Below are 18,143 nucleotides of genomic sequence, written 5' to 3'. Positions count from 1 at the left end.
GAACGACATTTAGAGTGATGTTCCCCTACAATTCATCCAACATGAATAGTATGAGGAAAAAATAAACTTAGTGATGCTAACAGACTCCCACAAAAAAGTTAAACAATCCAAAATCATGGGTGGTAATTATTTTGTAACTGAGTTTTATGATCTGCCTCTCATTAAGTGGTGTCTTTGAGGAGGAATAGCTAGAAATGTTTACTTAGTGTTTCTAAGGGAAATCCATGAAGCAGGTACAGACAATGCAACTTAAATATTAAACATATGGGTCCTACAATTAACCTTAACCAGGGCACTCTTTGTATGTGTGATGCTACAGCTGCTATTATCATTACATGAGTGGAAAACACCTTTTGGAACCTCCAACTCCCATCCAGTTCTCTAGTCTGCTGCCAACTGTTACAAAAAGACATTTAGTGTCCTTTCCCCAAGGTCACTTTGCATTTATATTGTATATGTCATATCAAATATCTCTGTATGTCTGGGTGTTCTGACTGCCACACCAGCACTTCCCAGATTTTTGTGCAAAAATCGTCTAATTTTTGTCTTTTTACCCCTAGTGCTGTAGAGGTTTGTATGATATAGTATGTGAGACAGAAATCGAGAATGACTTGGATTCACTCCAGATTAGGAAGACCTGGCTTGTGCTCCACCTCTAATACTTGAAGGCTGCTGTGACCATATGTAAGTGACAACCTCTCAATATTCCAGAAAACATTGCAGAGAATTTGTCTACCTGAACTTGTGGAGGGGATTTGCCCATTTGGGAGATCATTAGATCACTGAAGTCACTGATCCAGTCCTTATCCCTATCTCCAACAACTATAATAGATAGTGTTTGGTACATTATAGGTGTTTAATAAATGGGAATAACATTTACTAAGCACCTACTCATTGCAATACCCCATGCTAAATGTTTATTAATTGAAGGGAATAAAATAATTGATATTATAACTTAAAAAATAAAAGCTTGAACACTACAGAAACTGAATTTGAGTACTGTAATCTAACACAGATTACCTTCTTTCTACTACATTTGCCTTACTTTCTTAGTGTAAAGAATTAATTGTGATTTGAGGTTTTTTATGCCTTGGTGCGCCCTGGCCTGGGCTCTGTCAAACCATATGGTGCTCCACCCACTGGTTGTAGCCCTTGCCGTAGCCGTTGCCATAGCGCTGGCACCTCACGTCATCACCACTCCGCTGACACCTACATAGGCCTGGCAAAAATTATAATGATTGGAAGCCTAGTGAGGGCAGTCATGTGACTGTCAGAGCAGCCAGTCAATTGGCTGGGGGCTGTGTGGGGGTTCCTGGGAATGGGGAGGAGAAATAGCCATTCTGGCTGGAAGCTGGAAGGAGACAGGAGCTCTGCTGTGTATTCTCAGCTGATTCCTGGGCAGTGGTGTTTTTCAGGTTGTATAATTTCCCTTTCCCCATTTTATTTCCTTTCCCTTGATCCTACTGATCCTGTTTGTGTTGTTTTTTTTTTTAAAGTTCATTCTTGTTAAAATAAATCCTGTTCTATTTTGAGGGAGGCTGCCAGTCCCCTTCCTTGCCCCAATATTGCAGCGAGTTGCTTAGCTAACACTCCCCAATTAAAAATTGGTCCCCACATTAGGAAAGAATAACATGTCAAGCAGAAAAAAAAAAAAGTGGGGATCACAATCCATGAGGACATATCTATCTATGTGTATGCATATATATTATATTGACTATATAGATGAAGTTTTGAGATTGTGTATTAGTAACAGTGAAATGCCTTTTTCTTGAGAACTGTTCTCATATTCTATATTCATTAGAGTACCTTGAGCCAGTGAAGAAAATGGGAGAATAAGTTAAGGGACTGACATGCAGACAAGCAGCAGATGTGACCCTTTGGGAATCACTTGCTACATAACCAAAGCTCGGCCAACAAACCATTGATGAAGGCAACCACTGAGCCAAAGTTAAAATGACAATGGTTTTTTCTAAGAAGTTTGAAAAGTCCCACGTAAAAATAGAAAATACCACTACAAACTGCTGCAGGTTTAAAACATTATGTATACTGCAGAATAGTTTTCTACATTACTGCTGATGTTAAACAAAACAGAAAAATAAAACATTAAAAATGTGGAGTAGCAGGGCAGCTAGATGGCGCAGTAGATAGAGCACCGGCCCTGGATTCAGGAGTACCTGAGTTTCAAATCCGGCCTCAGACACTTAACACTTACTAGCTCTGTGACCTGGGCAAGTCACTTAACCCCAACTGCCCCGCAAAAAAAAAAAAAAAAATGTGGAGTAGTAAAAAAATAGCATGAACATAAATATAAATAATTGAAGGCCATTTCTCATTTTAGATAAAAAACATGATCTATGGCAAAAACTTTCACAGAGAGTTGTAAGGCTTGGAGTTTTAATATTTAAGGATCTACTTTCAAACTTTTTTCTATCTAATAATAACTTTTTAGGTCCATGTTAAGCTTGAAAAGTTGAATGATGAGTCTGTATTTCTATACCTTTTATGCCCCTATTCATATTTAAATTGTTATCCAATGATTCTAAAATGTAGTCCAAACTCCTTGGCCTAGTATTCAAGGCTTTCCATAATCCTTCCTCCAATTATCTTTCCAACCAGTATTTTTTTTACTCATTTATTTCCAGCACTAATCTTTTTTTCAATCAAATTTGAATAATCACTGCCCTTTGTATTTCTAGCCCTAGGCCTTTGTTCATAGTTTTCCTGACTTAAAATGTCATGATCTTCCTCTAAATTTGTCTACCTAGCTTTCAAAATTCAGTTGAAGTCCAAATCTTACTAGAAACTTCTTTATAAAGACCTGCTATGACTCCTGATTGGTTGTACTTCTAGCATTATTGTCTGTACTACTCATTTGGCTTGATGATTATAGCTGAACATAGAATGCTTTAAACCTCCAACCAAACTGCTAATCATCTGTTAAGTTATATGTTTTATATTTCCAACTAGGCTTTGTTTAGGGCAATGGTGCCATATTATATTCCTCTTTACTTTACATGAATATAACCTATTTATAGTAACATTTCAATAAATATCCATTGATTGAATCATTAATTTTGAAAAAATCCCTGTCAATTTTGTTATCCGTAGAATTTCTTGATGTAGTATTTCAGGAACAAAAGGAAAGAAATTCTAACTCTAGATGAAACTACACTGACTAACCCAAGTTAAAAAAATGCTTTTCTATCTAAAGGTCATTCTCCTTGTTTTTAAAATTGAATTAAATTTGAAATTTTAAGCCTACTATGTGAGGCACTGTGAAAATAAATGTATCTTCTCATATTACAACAAAGTCATTGATGTGAAATATATTTAGCTCTCTAAAAAGAAAGACATATTTAAAAATGTGACTAGCATATTCTGTTGGATTTTTTAAAAACCAGAACCTTTTCTATTTGGAGATAGCAATAATTATTAGGAAGTTTTCCCTTAAGGTGAACCTAAATTCACCTTTTCTATAACTTCCACCCATTTCACCTAAGGCCTCCCTCTAATGACTGTCTCTTCCTCATAAAAACCCTGGAAGCAACTAGGTGGCACACTGGATAGGGTTGTAGGCCTAGAAGTGGCAAGAGCTGAGTTGAAATCTAAACTCAGATACTTTCTAGTTGCAGGACCCTGGGAAAGTCACTTAACTTCTTCCTACATCAGTCTCTTCAAATGTAAAATTAGAATAATAATAGAACCTACCTAATAAGGTAGTAAGGGCACTTAGTAAAGTGCCTGGTATGTAGAAGGTGCTACATAAATGCTTATTCCCTTTCTCTTAAAATACTTCAAAATAGGGGCAGCTAGGTGGCACAGTGGATAAAGCACTGGCCCTGGATTCAAGAGGACCTGAGTTCAAATCCAGCCTCAGACACTTGATACAAACACTGTGACCCTGGGCAAGTCACTTAACCCTCATTGCCCCTCAAAAGAAACAAAAAAATAATTCAAAATAACTATCGTGATTCTTCTAAGACTTTTCTTCTTCATGAAAATAGTGCCAATTTCCTCAACCAAATCTTCCTATGTACAGCGTATAAGGTCTTCACAACACTGATCCCTCTCCTCTGGAAATGTTCTAGATTATTGATGACTTTCCTCAAATTTAGCATTTAGAATTGAAAATAAAATTCTAGATGTGGTAAGTCTAGGGCAGTCTGGCAAGACCATCATACCCCTGGTTTTATTACCATGTCTCTTAAAGTCATTCAGTGTTTTAATTGTCTTATTGTACTGCTGACTAAATTGAATATGCAGCACACTAAAACCACAGATTTTTTTTTAATTGCTTTCTAATCATGTCCCCCACTATGTATTTGTGAAGCCACATCTTTTTTGAAATTGAACATAGGGCTTTACATTTCTCTTGATTATCTTTGACCTTATTAGATTCAGCCATGTGGTCTAGCCTATGAGGTCCTTTGGGATTCTTGCTATGCAGTGTTAATGCCAACTCTGTCTAATCTAAAAATTTGATAAGCATGCCATCGATGTCTTATATGTTTTTCTAAATGTTAAATGGAATAGAGACAATAACAGAGCCTTGGAACTCTATAGCAGAGTTCTTTCCAAATGTACACTGAACCCTATGATTATTCTTTGGATCCAGCTATTCATCCAATGGTATGGCCCATATCAATCCATGTTGTCCACAAGAATAGCATTAAAGGTTTTGTTATAATCCCTGTAACCTACAGTTACTGCTTTCCTCACACCTAGTGTTCTGTTAAATCTGTCAAAAAAGGAAACAAGGTTAATTTGGTATGATCTATTTTCAGTGAAGCCAGGCTAACTTTGTGTGATCACTATTTCAGTTTTCCAGATATTCGCTAACTTCCTTTGGTAACATCTGGAATTTTACAAGGAGTTGTATGCATTCTGAGCATTCTTATTACAATTCCTTTTTCACCCATGATCTTTTAAAAAGGATCATGGATAGGGGCCCAGCAATCCCATCTGCCAATCCTTTCAGTATCCTGGGATTTTTCACCTGGACCTGGTGACTGAATTCATCAGGAGTAGTTAGGTTCTCTCTAAGCATCTCATTAATCATCTTGGTTTATAAGTTTCTTTCCAAATATCAGTCTCTTGGCAGAGAAAACAGACAAAAAAAAAAAAGAGATGAGTAGTTCTGCCTTCCGTCTGATGTGCATTTTCTTTATCCTGTTCACCATTAGCAGTAATTCTATCTCTGGATCTTCCTCTTTCCCCTGACATTATCATTTTTGTCAGTCTGGGCTGATTCTCAGATTTAGTCCCTTTGATACTTTTTATAGGACCATGCTACATTTTTGCCTTCATTATGTAATCCTCACCCTTGTTTCTGTCTTCTGTGCATTTCTTTTAAAAAAATTCAAGATTGATGACTTCCTGGCACACCAATATCAGCCCGTTTAGAAAACTCTATGCCCTTTTCTCTCTGATTTTATTTGTTTCTGTTTGTGTCAATTCCCCTATACTTCATTTGATGGCTATTGTATTGGTATGTCTCCAGATATAGTATCACTCCAGATAAACAGAAATGACTAACCAAACTTTAATGTTGTCTGATAGGGAGGAAGGAATGAGTATAAATCCCTTTATTCTTGAGAGTAGGGGGGAAGGTATATTTGTCTATAACTAGAAAAGAGATACCTGACAATTATATTGTGAAACGACAGGGCCCAGATTCTGTATATTTGTGTTTAGAGAAACTGCACAATATTTTAATATTCAGAAAAATCGCAGAGATTTGATAACTATATTCTGAGATTTCTTTAGTCATAAAATAATTATACATAGTAAGCTAAATTTTATATATGACACAATCTATGTATTTCTAATTGGGATAATGAGGTCTCAGCCCTGAGGAGCTAACTGTATCAGAATCACTTTTCCAAGAATAAAAAAAAAAATTAAAAACTAAAATTTCTTATGACTTGTTAATTTGTCATCATTGTTTGTTTCAAGTCACTGATAACATTACACATAACTATTGAAATTCGTTATTCAGTATTTATGATATAAATTTTAAGGTAACTCTGATTTAAGAGAAAACTAATAAAAATATTTGTGGTAGGTGGTTATATGAATTGATAAGTTCTTGGTCTATCCTCGCCCTAGAAGAGTAGTCCAAATAACTGCTGTTATATAATCTAGATTATTTTTATTGCTCCAAATGTGACCTAGAAAACCTATCAGGTTAACAATTGTTCTGGGTAGAACATAAACTTATAGTTAGAATTCAATTTTCTTTTTATTATTAAAATAATTATATCCATGCACAATGCTATATGAAAATATAAAAGATATGTTATAGAAATAAACACCTAAGCAAAGATGTAGCTTCTCTTCCAACTTACTGATATATTTAGTATGCAAGTTTATTTATGGCTCATAAAGTAATTCAAGTGCTGCTTTGAAAAAAAAAAAACCTGCACATTCTAGAGAAAGCACTGATACTTTAACCAATGAGAAAACACGCAGGGGAATTATGGAATGGAGATCTTTAGGATAAGATTTATATCAATACAGAGTGATTTCTTAAGTTTCATCATCCTTATGCTGTAATATCTTTTAAAAGAAGAAAAAACAAGGATATTCTAATGATAAGGGATTTTTGCCATAGTTGAGCCTGATAAGGAAGAAGGAAACTATTTTTATTTTAACATTATCTATTTGTGTATACATATCATATATGTGATGAACAGAGACATGTGATAAATGGAAGTGTCTGGCATACACCTGCCTTGCTTAAGGGTAATAACTTCTAAAAACATTTATTGGTTACAATAAAAGCCCAAACCACCTTTCAACACTCTCTGTTTTTCCCTGTGCTCAATCACAATTCCCTGCTAGCTCAGCTTATCACGTTGATAAACTGCCTCAGTTAAAAGCAGGTGTGAGTGTGTGCATATGTGTGAATGTGTGTGAGTGTATGTGAAACAGATGTCAAACAAACTGACAAAACTTGTAGAGCATAGAGACTAACAAAATTTAACACTGGGGAAGTGCTAATTATTATTATTATTTTTTTTTTTTTGCTGGGCAATGGGGGTTAAGTGACTTGCCCAGAGTCACAAAGCTACTAAGTGTCTAGTGTCTGAGGCCAGATTTAAACTCAGGCACTCCTGAATCCAGGGCTGGTGCTTTATCCAGCTAATTATTTTTTAAACAAGACAATAAATGTATTGTCCATTCACATGATGTTTCTTTTTTTTTCAATCCTATAAACTCCCTTACCTTTAAATATTTAAAATGATATTTGAATTTAAAAGCATCCCTACTTAAGGTTAGCCTAATAAAATGTATTTTAAAAGATTCTTTAAAAAATATCAAACCTGTCATCCTAAAGCAGTGTAAGAAATCATGAGAAATGATTCGTCTCTCCTTCAAAGCTAATGTCTACCAGGTTAGAGTGCTTAAAATGATTTTGAGTAATGTTTTATGTAAAGAGGTTGTTTCATTTCCATTTATATTTTATCAAGTCCTGACTGACATACTTTAGCTTTGTGACCTTGGGCGAATCATTTGACCTCTTAGTCCTCTAGGCAATTCTCTAAGACCTAAGTTTCAGAGGTTTCCTCTGCACTGGCAGAGGAAAGTTGCCTCGCTCTATAGTCGCTGGTACAAATGAAATCATAGGATTTATCCTTTCTCTGTCCAAACTAGTATTCAGTTCCACCTTCTCTTTTTCTCTGACATTTAGGGTGAAAAAAATCCCATGAAACACAAGGAGTTTAAGAGTTCTGGATTTGTACATAGGAATAGGTTTTAAGCATTGCAAAAACTACTAAAATAATGTCAATTTTTTCTTCTACACAAAATCATCATTGATTCTTTTTTTCAGGATAAATCAAACACCCTAGAAAGTAAGCTTACATCCCATGTGTCTTCCAGTATAAGAAAACATTGGTCTATATAAAGGTCACCGAAAATAAAAAGAATATTCTACCATTTCATTATACTACTGTAATTCTCAACACTAATAACCTACTGGTGCCAAAAGTTAAAGTACTTTCCCAAGTTGGTTGATTTATTGAATTATTGTATTAAATTGATGAATTATTTAAAGCTCATAGGTTTTCTATGATGCCTTTCAACAATAATTTCCTCAATTCAAGTAAGTACTTTTGTTTCTGCTTCTGAACAAATTATTTCAGGGTGATTAATGCAGTTTTAAAGTAATATGTGAATAATTTCTGCTGGGGCTATAATCTCTGTCATTGGAAGGCAAACACATTGATGATATCACAGATGTATTTGGAGTGTGGGATCAGGTATAGACTTAATATAGTCACACAAACTACCATTTTGATTAAAGTTACATGATATGAAATGGCATATGTTGCAAAAGATGTTTGGCTCTAAGAAATGGTGAAAGTTGGACTCTCAGATGAACTTTGTCACATTGACAGCTCAGCTTCTAAAATAGTGGAATCTATTTTATATCCACAGGTTAAACACAAAGGGGTGGGGGTGGGGGGAGATGAACAATGCTTTCCTTGCCAAGTTTAATTATTGGGAAAAATAGTTGTTTTTCCCCTGGCTCCATCAATTTACTAATATTTATAAAACAAAGATTACTATAAGATTACTGGTAAGGTAGATTTGCAGGTGTTAACTATGGTAACTATACTCTCTGATAATTGATCAATTAGAAAAATTGGAATAAATACATTGTAAAACTGCGCACAACAGTCTGCAGAGGTTTTTTTCCTTCTTTATTTCCCCCAACCTATACTCTGAAGATGACATTTTGCAAAACACTAATGATCCCCATGCAAATATAATAAACTGATTTAATTTTAATATTATTCAGCTGAAATTCATAACAACTTCATCTGAAAAATAAAACACATTTTGACCTTGTTGCTCTTTTTTCCCCCAAAAAATCATGTTATTTATAAAACCACAGAGAAATAATTATCTACCAGTCATGGATTTAATATATATTTGTTTGTATATACATAAATTCATGTATATATGAATCTTAGCATCTAAAATGTTAATATTTTGATTACGAGAGAAGATAGCTAGCAGATGAAGTATTTGCTCACCTGGCAGAAGCAGATCAACAGACTGAAGTCTACTTGTGATGGTGTGTAGGGTGAGGATAGCAAAGGAAAGCAAAGTCGGGAATGCTTGAAAAATAAAATATTTTTAGTTAACAAATAGAAAAAAAAAAGCAAGGTGGAGAAAAGGGTCCAGCCCAATTACAAGGTCCTCCTTTCTTTTGGTCTCCACTTTAGTATTACTAGTTTTATAGATCCCAGAAAGATACAGCACTATATTTTCATAGAATCATGAGACCTATTCTTATTCTCTGAATGACTCCTTTCTGGGAAATTTCAATACAGACTAAATGAGAACAATTCATTTGCTAACCCTACATTGTTACCACAGGTAAATTCATATTCTGTAGTGGTATGGCAGTTCTTACTAAGGAATTTAAGATAAGCAGCCCCAGTCTTCAATATTGCCAATGTAAAGTGTTATTTTTTTAGGATGACAAATGAGTTCATTTTGATTTTTCCTGAGTTTAAAAAATCATCTCTTCTCATGAGTTGTGTGTATGTATCAGTATCATAACTGGTAAGAGCAACAATAGGATTTGAATCCAAATCTTGCTGATTCCAGTTTTCAGGACTCTCTTCATTATCCCAAATTGCCTCTCAGATCATATGTTACTGAAACTAAAGTAACTAACAGTCCATGGTTAAATAACTGAAATTAATAAGGCTTCCAACAAAAGGGATGCTAAAGTTCTGTTTGTTTGGATCCAGATGATGAGAAGAACTCTGGTCATGGAGACTTTCTCTGCCAACACAGACTAGAAATGCCTCTGAAACCTTAAAGCCTTGGACTTAGTTGCCTAAGGTACTGTGAGGTGAATTTCTTGCTCATGTTAACTAGTATTTGTTAGAATGAGGGTTGTGACCAAGGTCAAGGCTATTTCTGTAGCCACTATTCCTTTCTTACTCTCACTGTATTTTAGTGAGATTTATTAAATGTAAACCATGTAGTCAATATACTACTTATTAAGTCTGTACACAGGTTAGTCTGTGCACCATAAGGTTTTAAGTGCATTTTCGAGGCTTTAGGAGAAAGAACAAATTGCTATTACATCTTGTAGCAACTGGAGCCTACTTGCGATTTGTTTCATTCACACAGAGGCCATATGGCATGGTGGATAGGAACCTGGCTTCTAAGTTAGGCAGACATGGACTAAATTACTACTGAGGACTCCTCCTGGTAACATGACCCTGTGCAAGTCTAGACTGTGAGCTCCTTGAGGGCAGGAATTGTCTTTTTCCTCTTCTTATATCCCCAGCACTTAGCTTGGTGCCTGGTACATAAGGATATGCTTTATATGCATTTACTGATTGAATGATCATAGCCACCTAACTTCTCAATGCTGCATCCAACTCTCCTAGGCTTCCATTTAAAATTCTACATTTTGTAAAGGGAAGTTGCCTTTACTTGTGAAAATATAGAAAGGAAATATGTGATACAGTTTTAAAATTGGTGGAAATATGGGTGGCAAGATTAAGATGTTTTCTGGAAGTCTTATTTAGGGATTATCAGAATCATATAATTGTCCAAGTGTTTGGACTTGGAATCAGAACCCCCTGCCCCCACCCCAAACTTCCTTTTGCATTAATCTTCCTGAAATGAGCAATGAATGTGAAAGAAAAAAAAAATTATTATCTAATAGTCTTGCTTTGCCCATCCCAATAAATAGTTGTAGCTGTAAACAAGTGTTGTTTCCCTTTTAAAGTGTCATTTTCTTATTTTAAGTCTTTATTCAACATCTGTTGTTCCCCCCCCAAAAATGTAATTATGTAAAATTCCAATGTAAAACAGGTTGAGTACTTAATAACAGGCAGCTTAAACATTTCTTCGCACTGTCGCCCTGCAGATGTTTCTGTCATTTTTCTTTTTTCCTGGCTTCCTGTTTAATTTGTGTCTGATTCTCTCCCATTCTTAAAGTGCACTCCCACAACAGATGGAAACACCTGAAAATAAGTCTGGCTTATGCACATATTTATAAGACACCTATTGTGATCTTCAGCAGATTGGAAGAGAAAAAATACAAAAGATTTGTCAAATTGAAGCACAAGAATTCAACTGTGAGTCACGTTTAGATACATATTCTCAAGTGGTCCTATAACTCTTGCTAATAGCACTTAAGGTAGGAGCCCCTAGTCTTCAGTATTTAATCTTTCACTCTTTGAAACAGGACTCCCTTTGGCTTTGCTTCCCTTGGAGCAATTCCCTTCTATACTCAATATCTGTATTAAAAACTTCTCATTTTGAAACATTTCATTTTTAAATGAATTTTGTTAAATGAAAATTCACATTTAGTTTAAAATAGATAGGGCTAAAGTTGCTATCAAAGGGCCTGAGTTTGAAACCTGACTTTGCCACTTATTAGCTGTGTGACTTGCCAGAAGTCACTTAAACCTCGATAGGGCTCATTTTTTTCCATCTGCTAAAAAAGAAAAATAGGTGATTGAACTAACTAATGTCTAATGTCCCTTCCAGGTCTTGAATCTATGATCCTATGAATTGTAAAATGAGGCAGGGCTGCCAAACTGACGATTACTAGTACTAGATCTAAGAGTGTATGTTTCAGACACAGGAGAGCTCTAACTGCTTCCTTTCTCACAACATAACTAGAAGCCTGTGATGCCTATTACCCTTTTATGTCCACCCACAGGGAGAGTCTCATTCCAATGAAAACAACATAAACTGTCCTACAAGGAAACTTAAGCTCAAAAATCCTAGAGTCATAAAAGAAACCAAGGAAGGACAAAGATGCAAATTATAAACTTGATGCTGAAAAGGAGATTCTAGATGAAATGGATAATACAAATCCAGTCTTCCTTTTCATGGATCTTAAATGAAGAAAGCCTGGTATGGCTTGATAAGAACATATGCTAGCAAGATAGATGTTACTGACTACAAAGCTTAGTAAATACCTTGAGTAAGATCAGCCAGTGGAACACAAATTATTTTATGCAAGATGGATTCAAATCATACTGAATAATTTAAAATGGAGTATTTGCTTCAGAGGGTTATAAATTAATAGCTCTTCAAGCTTATGCTCTGAAGACCAATAGGGGTTCTCTTTTCATCTTGAAATAGGTTTGTTTTGTATAAAATCATATTTTAAATGCAATATGCAGAGTTTCAGTTTGTGTAATCTCTCACTCAGGCAGTTATAGAAAATATAGATTTTAATCTTTACAGTTATTTCTAAAGTGAGATTTACTTATATCCTGACTGTTTATTTTATAGTTGAAATAGATTACAATATGACCTTGGTATGGGTATGTAAGTTTATGTGTCTACAAATATATACACACTAATGCATATATTTTACATGTATTCATATAAATGTATGTTATAGTTAAAGATCAAAATATCTAAATCAGGGGGCAAGGGAAAAGGTGGAAAATCATATATTGGGGCACAGTTTAGCTCAGCCAAGCTACCTGCCAGTTGAATGTCCCAGGACAGAAAATGGTTATGAAAATGTGGATGGATCCACTAGAAAAAGATTAAAACCATATTTTGATTAAATCAGTGCATCAGCTTCACTTTAAAAGAGTATTAAATTTAATTCAATTTAAAGTTATTCAACATTTATCATGTGTAAAACTTTGTATTAGGTACTGAAGCATTTAAGGTTATAAATAACAAAGAGCCTTTCATTTCAAGGAGCACCTATTAGATGGAAAGATACATTCACAAGCCCACAAAATACAATATGAAGAGTGCAAGTGTGTCAGAGAGATATAAACAGTGCTATGAACATTTGAAAAAGGGTATGATCACTTTGTCTTGGGGGAGATTAAGGTAAGCTTGATCAAAAAGGCAACATTGAGGGGCAGCTAGGTGACACAGTAGATAAAGCAAAGGCCCTGGATTCAGAAGGACCTGAATTCAAATGAGGTCTCAGACACTTGACACTTACTAGCTGTTTGACCCTGGGCAAGTCACTTAATCCTCATTGCCCACCCCCACACCCCCAAAAGGCTGCATTGAAGCAGTGCTTGGAAGGAAGATCAGATTCCAAGAGCAAAAATGTAGGATGAAAACACTTAAAGATATGGACTGATGTCAACAGTGACATGGATATGTGTAATGATGAACATGGGGAAATACATGAGGAAGAACTTGTTTCACTAAAGAATAAGGAATATAAAGGAGGGCAGTGAATGTTAGTTAAACACTCATATTTACATGTTCCCAGCATTCCACAGAATCACGGCATTTCAAATGTATAGGAGATATTTAGAGGATTTGCCCAGTTGCCTCATTTTAGGTATCAATAATTTGAGAAATAGCTCAAGTAATATCTTATGCTTTATTACAGTTTTCAGTAAATGAAAATATTGATTTACTATGTATTCTTATGAAATGTATAAATTTACCTTATATAAATCAACTGAATAACTTTAACAATAGAAATATATTCATTATTTTCTGTGTTCTTCCTTGATTTAGTTTTTTGCAATGATTTTTGAACATTTTTTATTTAAAAAATATTTTTGAATTCCAAATTCTATCCTTTTTCTCTCCCTCCCCTCTCCAATCCCTGAGATAGTAAATAAATGTGCAGTTATATAAAGCATTTCCATGTTAGTCACTTTGTACAAGAAGACTCAAAAGAAAAAAACAAAAGAAAGTGAAAAATAGCATGCTTCAGTCTGTATTCAATCAATATTCGTTTTTCCTCTGGAGGCAGATAGTATGCTTCATCATTAGTCCTTTGGGATTGCTTTGGATCATTGCAACAAGCATTTTTAAAGGTAAAACATGTTATACAAATATTTTCTTTCTTATGATTTTTATAGCTAATGAAAGTTGAATGAAAATTTAATTCTCTAACTTTCCTATTTTCCTCATTAGCATATGCCCATTTGCCCCATCTCAAATATATTATGATTTTTATTTCTTTCAAAGGAAAACAAACAAAAAACCCATGATGCCAAATTACTGAAATCTGCAAGAGACTTTTAAAAAAGAAAAGAAAATTTTAGTGAATTATAAGTGGGTAATGGAGTAAAACTATCCTAGTGACAATTATATTTACGTGAATAGATTGCATGGCAAATCTTCCTCCCCAAAATGTAGAGTAAAATCTTTGTCAATATGATTGGTTTAAAAATATGTGTTAGTCCTTTCCCTAAACACTTGCATTAAAAAAAGGAGTACCATTGTATTTCAAAAGCTTAATGCTATTGATCTAAAAATAATACTTATAAAAGGGAGCCATGGGTTGTTCAATTTTGTTTTTTCTTAGAAGACTAGAAAACCAAAAATATTTTTAAAACATCTTCTGCTTTAATAAAGTTAGAGGGAAGTATATGACGTCCTTTATATAAATGAAAGAGAAAAACATGGGGAAAAAAAATCTTTCCTTAAGACCACAACATTGTTTTGCCAAAGCAAACTGTGAAGTTGGCAATGAGTATGTGCATTATTAATATAGACATTTCTTTTGAAATGTAAATTTAACTTCCATGAAAAACAATATTATTGTGTTTGGATTCTTTAATATGAGATATAGCTCTTTTGAATTTTATATCTAAAAAAACTTGAATATTCAGTACCCTGTTTTTCTAAGCAACCTTTTCCTATTTTGAGAAGGAAAAAAAAGAAATAGCAAAAGGAGCAGAGTGGAAATGTCAAAGAACATTAAAAGGATCTGAAACAAACCTGTACAAGAGGCTTATTTTGGAGCTACCCAAGAAGACTGAAAGAAATCTACATTGTACAAACTGCCACATGTCAGTACACAGGTAGTTATTGAGCACTCATGTGTGCCCAGAAAATGTGGAGCCTTGGAGTTGATCCAACCAGGTTATAAGTTGCAGCAAGGCTATTGAACCTAACGGTGTGTAAAAAATGACAATGGTATCTTCAATACAAATGCATGAAACTATTGGATACAACTGTGATATTGTTTATGGTAGAATTTTTCTGCCCCATTATTGCAGTTTCTTTGAATGAGAAAGCAATGCATACTGTACGGTAGCATAGCAAATTATACCCTGCTCACTTAGCTTCAAATAACCTCTTCCAAGCCCTGTGCACACATCTTAGGTTTCAAGGTTTCCTGGTGGGAATTCTATTCAGCTAAGCAGACTCCTCTATAGAGAATTACATAGCTATTTAATTTAATTTTTCCTGACATTTAGCCCATTACTCATTATGATGACCTGGAAAAAGATGCCGAATTCGATTTTTTTTAATGATTCACATTATCAGAATTATGATCAAAGAGAGAAAGCCATGATCTGTATTAGGTTTTCTGCAAAATTTCTCTTTCGTATTAGAGCACTTTGTTGAGCAGACTTTGTAATGCCTGGAAAAAAAACATCATGAAGGCATAATAAGCCATGTAATCATCATTATCTTTGACTATGGCTACAGGGAAGGGGGAAAAAAGAATTTAAACCTTTTCATTTTAATGTCAAAACAAAATGGCACACTGACAGCTACAGACTACGTTGTGATTAAATCACAGAGACTATTCAGATTTTAGGTATGAAATCAGAGGACAGGTATCCAAGAGTATAAAAATATCTACCCAGCTTCAAGCATAATGATTGTTTGACAATTTCTATCTGGATTTTCCCATATTTAAAACAGAGAAAAAAGAGAAGAAAGAAATGGCACATCTTCTTATATGATGTAGAAGTGAAAAGGGCTTTTTAGCAATCTTGTAGTCTAACATTCTCATTTTCCAAATTAAAACAAACAAAAAAACCCTAAAGCCTAGAAAAGGTGAGATGAATTTCCCCAAGCAATAGTTCAAGAAGTTAGCACAGTCAGGCTTCAAATTCAGATCTGACTCCAATTCCATTGTTCTTTCTTTAAAGAGAACTTTCTATATCAAAGCAGAAATAACAATTAATAATAAATAGCATTTATATTGCACTTACTCCATATGATACACTGTACATGAGCTTTACAATTTTCAATAGATGATATAGACATAAATTCACAGTTTTACTGTATGTTCCCAATTTACAAATAGGGTTAGGTTCAAAAGCTTTGTTTGCAAATCTGTTATTTGTATATCAGACTACATTATTCAATTAAAAAAAACACTACTATGGAAATGGGGATTAGTTTTGAGGAATGATTTTGCAACCTAGCTCTGTCATTTCTTATTAGCTATGTGACTTTGGTAAGAAAATCTTCTCTGAACTTTGTTTTCCTCACCTAAGAAAGGAAATAATAATGTGGTTTGCCACCCAGAGATGCTATGAGAATGCTTTTTAAAATCTACATATGAAGAGTAAAACCTTCCCAAGGTTGGGCCACAAAAGACTAATTTTTAAAGAGTTTCTTAAGGGCATGGACTGTTTGATTTTTAAATTTTATCTTCAAAACATAGAACAAGGCTTGGCATATGATAGGATCGCTTGTTTGTTTGATTGACTGATATAAGGTATCTGAACTATGGTATTAATTTAGGTGACAGCCTGAGTTCTGCAGGAGGCAAATTTTAGCTCTACACAAGCAAAATCATCTAAAAATAAGAGTACTTCAAAAATGGAAGGAGTTACCTGGATAGATGGTCTTTTACAGCCTATGAAGGGTTCTGTTTTGGGCCCTGTTTTTCTCTTTCTCTATTTTTTCAGTAATCTCAACTATTATGAGTTTAATCATTATTTCCAGTAGATAAGTCCTAGATCTTTATAGGCTCTTTCTCCTAAGCTTTAATTCTACATAATAAACTGACTATTGGACATTTCAAAGCAAATGTTCTATTCAACATATCAAAAACAACTCACAGGGGCAGTGAGGTGGCGCAGTGGATAGAGTACCGGCCCTGGAGTCAGGAGTACCTGAGTTCAAATCCGACCTCAGACACTTAATACTTACTAGCTGTGTGACCCTGGGCAAGTCACTTGACCCCAATTGCCTCACTAAAAAAACAAAAACAAAAAATACCTCACTATTTTTTCCTCAAATGCTACACCTCTTCTGAATTTTCCTATTTCTGTGGAGGGCACCATCACACTTCCAGTCATCCAGATTTGCATCCTTCGTGTCGTCTTCAACTTCTCACTCTCGCCCACTCCACATAACCAATCAATTCCCAAATCTTGTCATTTCCACCTCCACAACATTTCTCACATATGTCCCTTCTTGCTCTTCACATGACCACAGCATTATTTCAGTGCTTGCCACATCTTTATATTATTATAATATCTTCCTAATTATTCTCCTTGCCTCATGTTTCTCCCTATAACTACCTCAAATAGAAGATGATTTCCCTAAAGCAAAGGTTTGGCTTTGTCATTTCCCTATTCAATAAATTCCAGCAGCTCCCTGTAACCTCTTGGCTTTGATATTCGAAGTTTTTCACAACTTGGCCCCAACTCCCTTTTCTGATCTTATTTCCCTTTTTTCTACCTCATGCACTCTCTGGTCCAGTCAGATAAACCTTCTTCCTATTCTTCATATATGACAGTCCATTTCTTATCTCTGTGACTTTGCATAGGTTCCCCTTGCCTAGAATGCACTGCCTCCTTACTTCAACCTGTTAAAATGCCTTATTTCCTTCAAGACTCAAAACAAAGGACACTTTTTACATGAGGTATTTCTGGACACACACACACACACACACACATTTCCTTTTGTTTTGTATTTACCTACAAATGTATGTGGATTCCATCTGGAAAGGAAAGGGACCATGTGACTTTTGTCTTTGTATCTCTAGAACCTGCTATAATGATAGGATTATGGTACATTCTTAAATACTTGTGGATTGATTAACTGATCATCTCAAAAGACTTCACCACCCAAGTTTTCCTACACTGGATGCTCTTGAATTTCTCTATCTGAATATGGTACTATGTTATTATAGGCTAAGATGGCATAAAGATTTTAGCTGTCATGTAGCATTGTTGAGCTTGTAGTCCACCAAAACCATATCTATTTATCAAACAAATTACTAGTTAGTAAGTCAACTAGTTGGTTTTTTTTTTTTTAATTATTAAGTACCTTCCATTTTCTAGGCACTGTTCCTCTCTCATCTGGGAAAGATGAAGTTTATTTACAAATCCAAGAGTAAGATTTAATTTTAATCATAATTTTAATCTTTTAATCTATTTTATTTAGCCTATAAA

General features: G+C 34.6%; 1 protein-coding gene across 6 annotated transcripts in view; it reads right to left on the bottom strand.

The window, feature by feature from the left end:
• The window catches only part of PCDH17 (protocadherin 17), a 122,923-nt gene that overhangs the window by 18,567 nt on the left and 86,213 nt on the right, over positions 1-18,143 (bottom strand). For 4 of the 6 annotated variants that reach the window (XM_043992995.1, XM_043992996.1, XM_043992997.1 and 1 more), the window contains one exon: positions 9,045-9,128. The exons of the other annotated variants lie outside the window; for them this stretch is intronic. In XM_043992995.1, coding sequence (XP_043848930.1) covers positions 9,045-9,128 — 84 coding nt within the window. The remainder of the gene's footprint in view (positions 1-9,044; positions 9,129-18,143) is intronic. 6 annotated transcript variants of the gene reach the window in all.

The sequence above is a fragment of the Dromiciops gliroides genome, chromosome 3 (assembly GCF_019393635.1).
Source record: "Dromiciops gliroides isolate mDroGli1 chromosome 3, mDroGli1.pri, whole genome shotgun sequence".
NCBI classification, from domain to species: Eukaryota; Metazoa; Chordata; class Mammalia; order Microbiotheria; family Microbiotheriidae; genus Dromiciops; species Dromiciops gliroides.
Note: the sequence above shows the minus strand (reverse complement) of the source record. Positions and strands in the feature narration are given on the sequence as shown.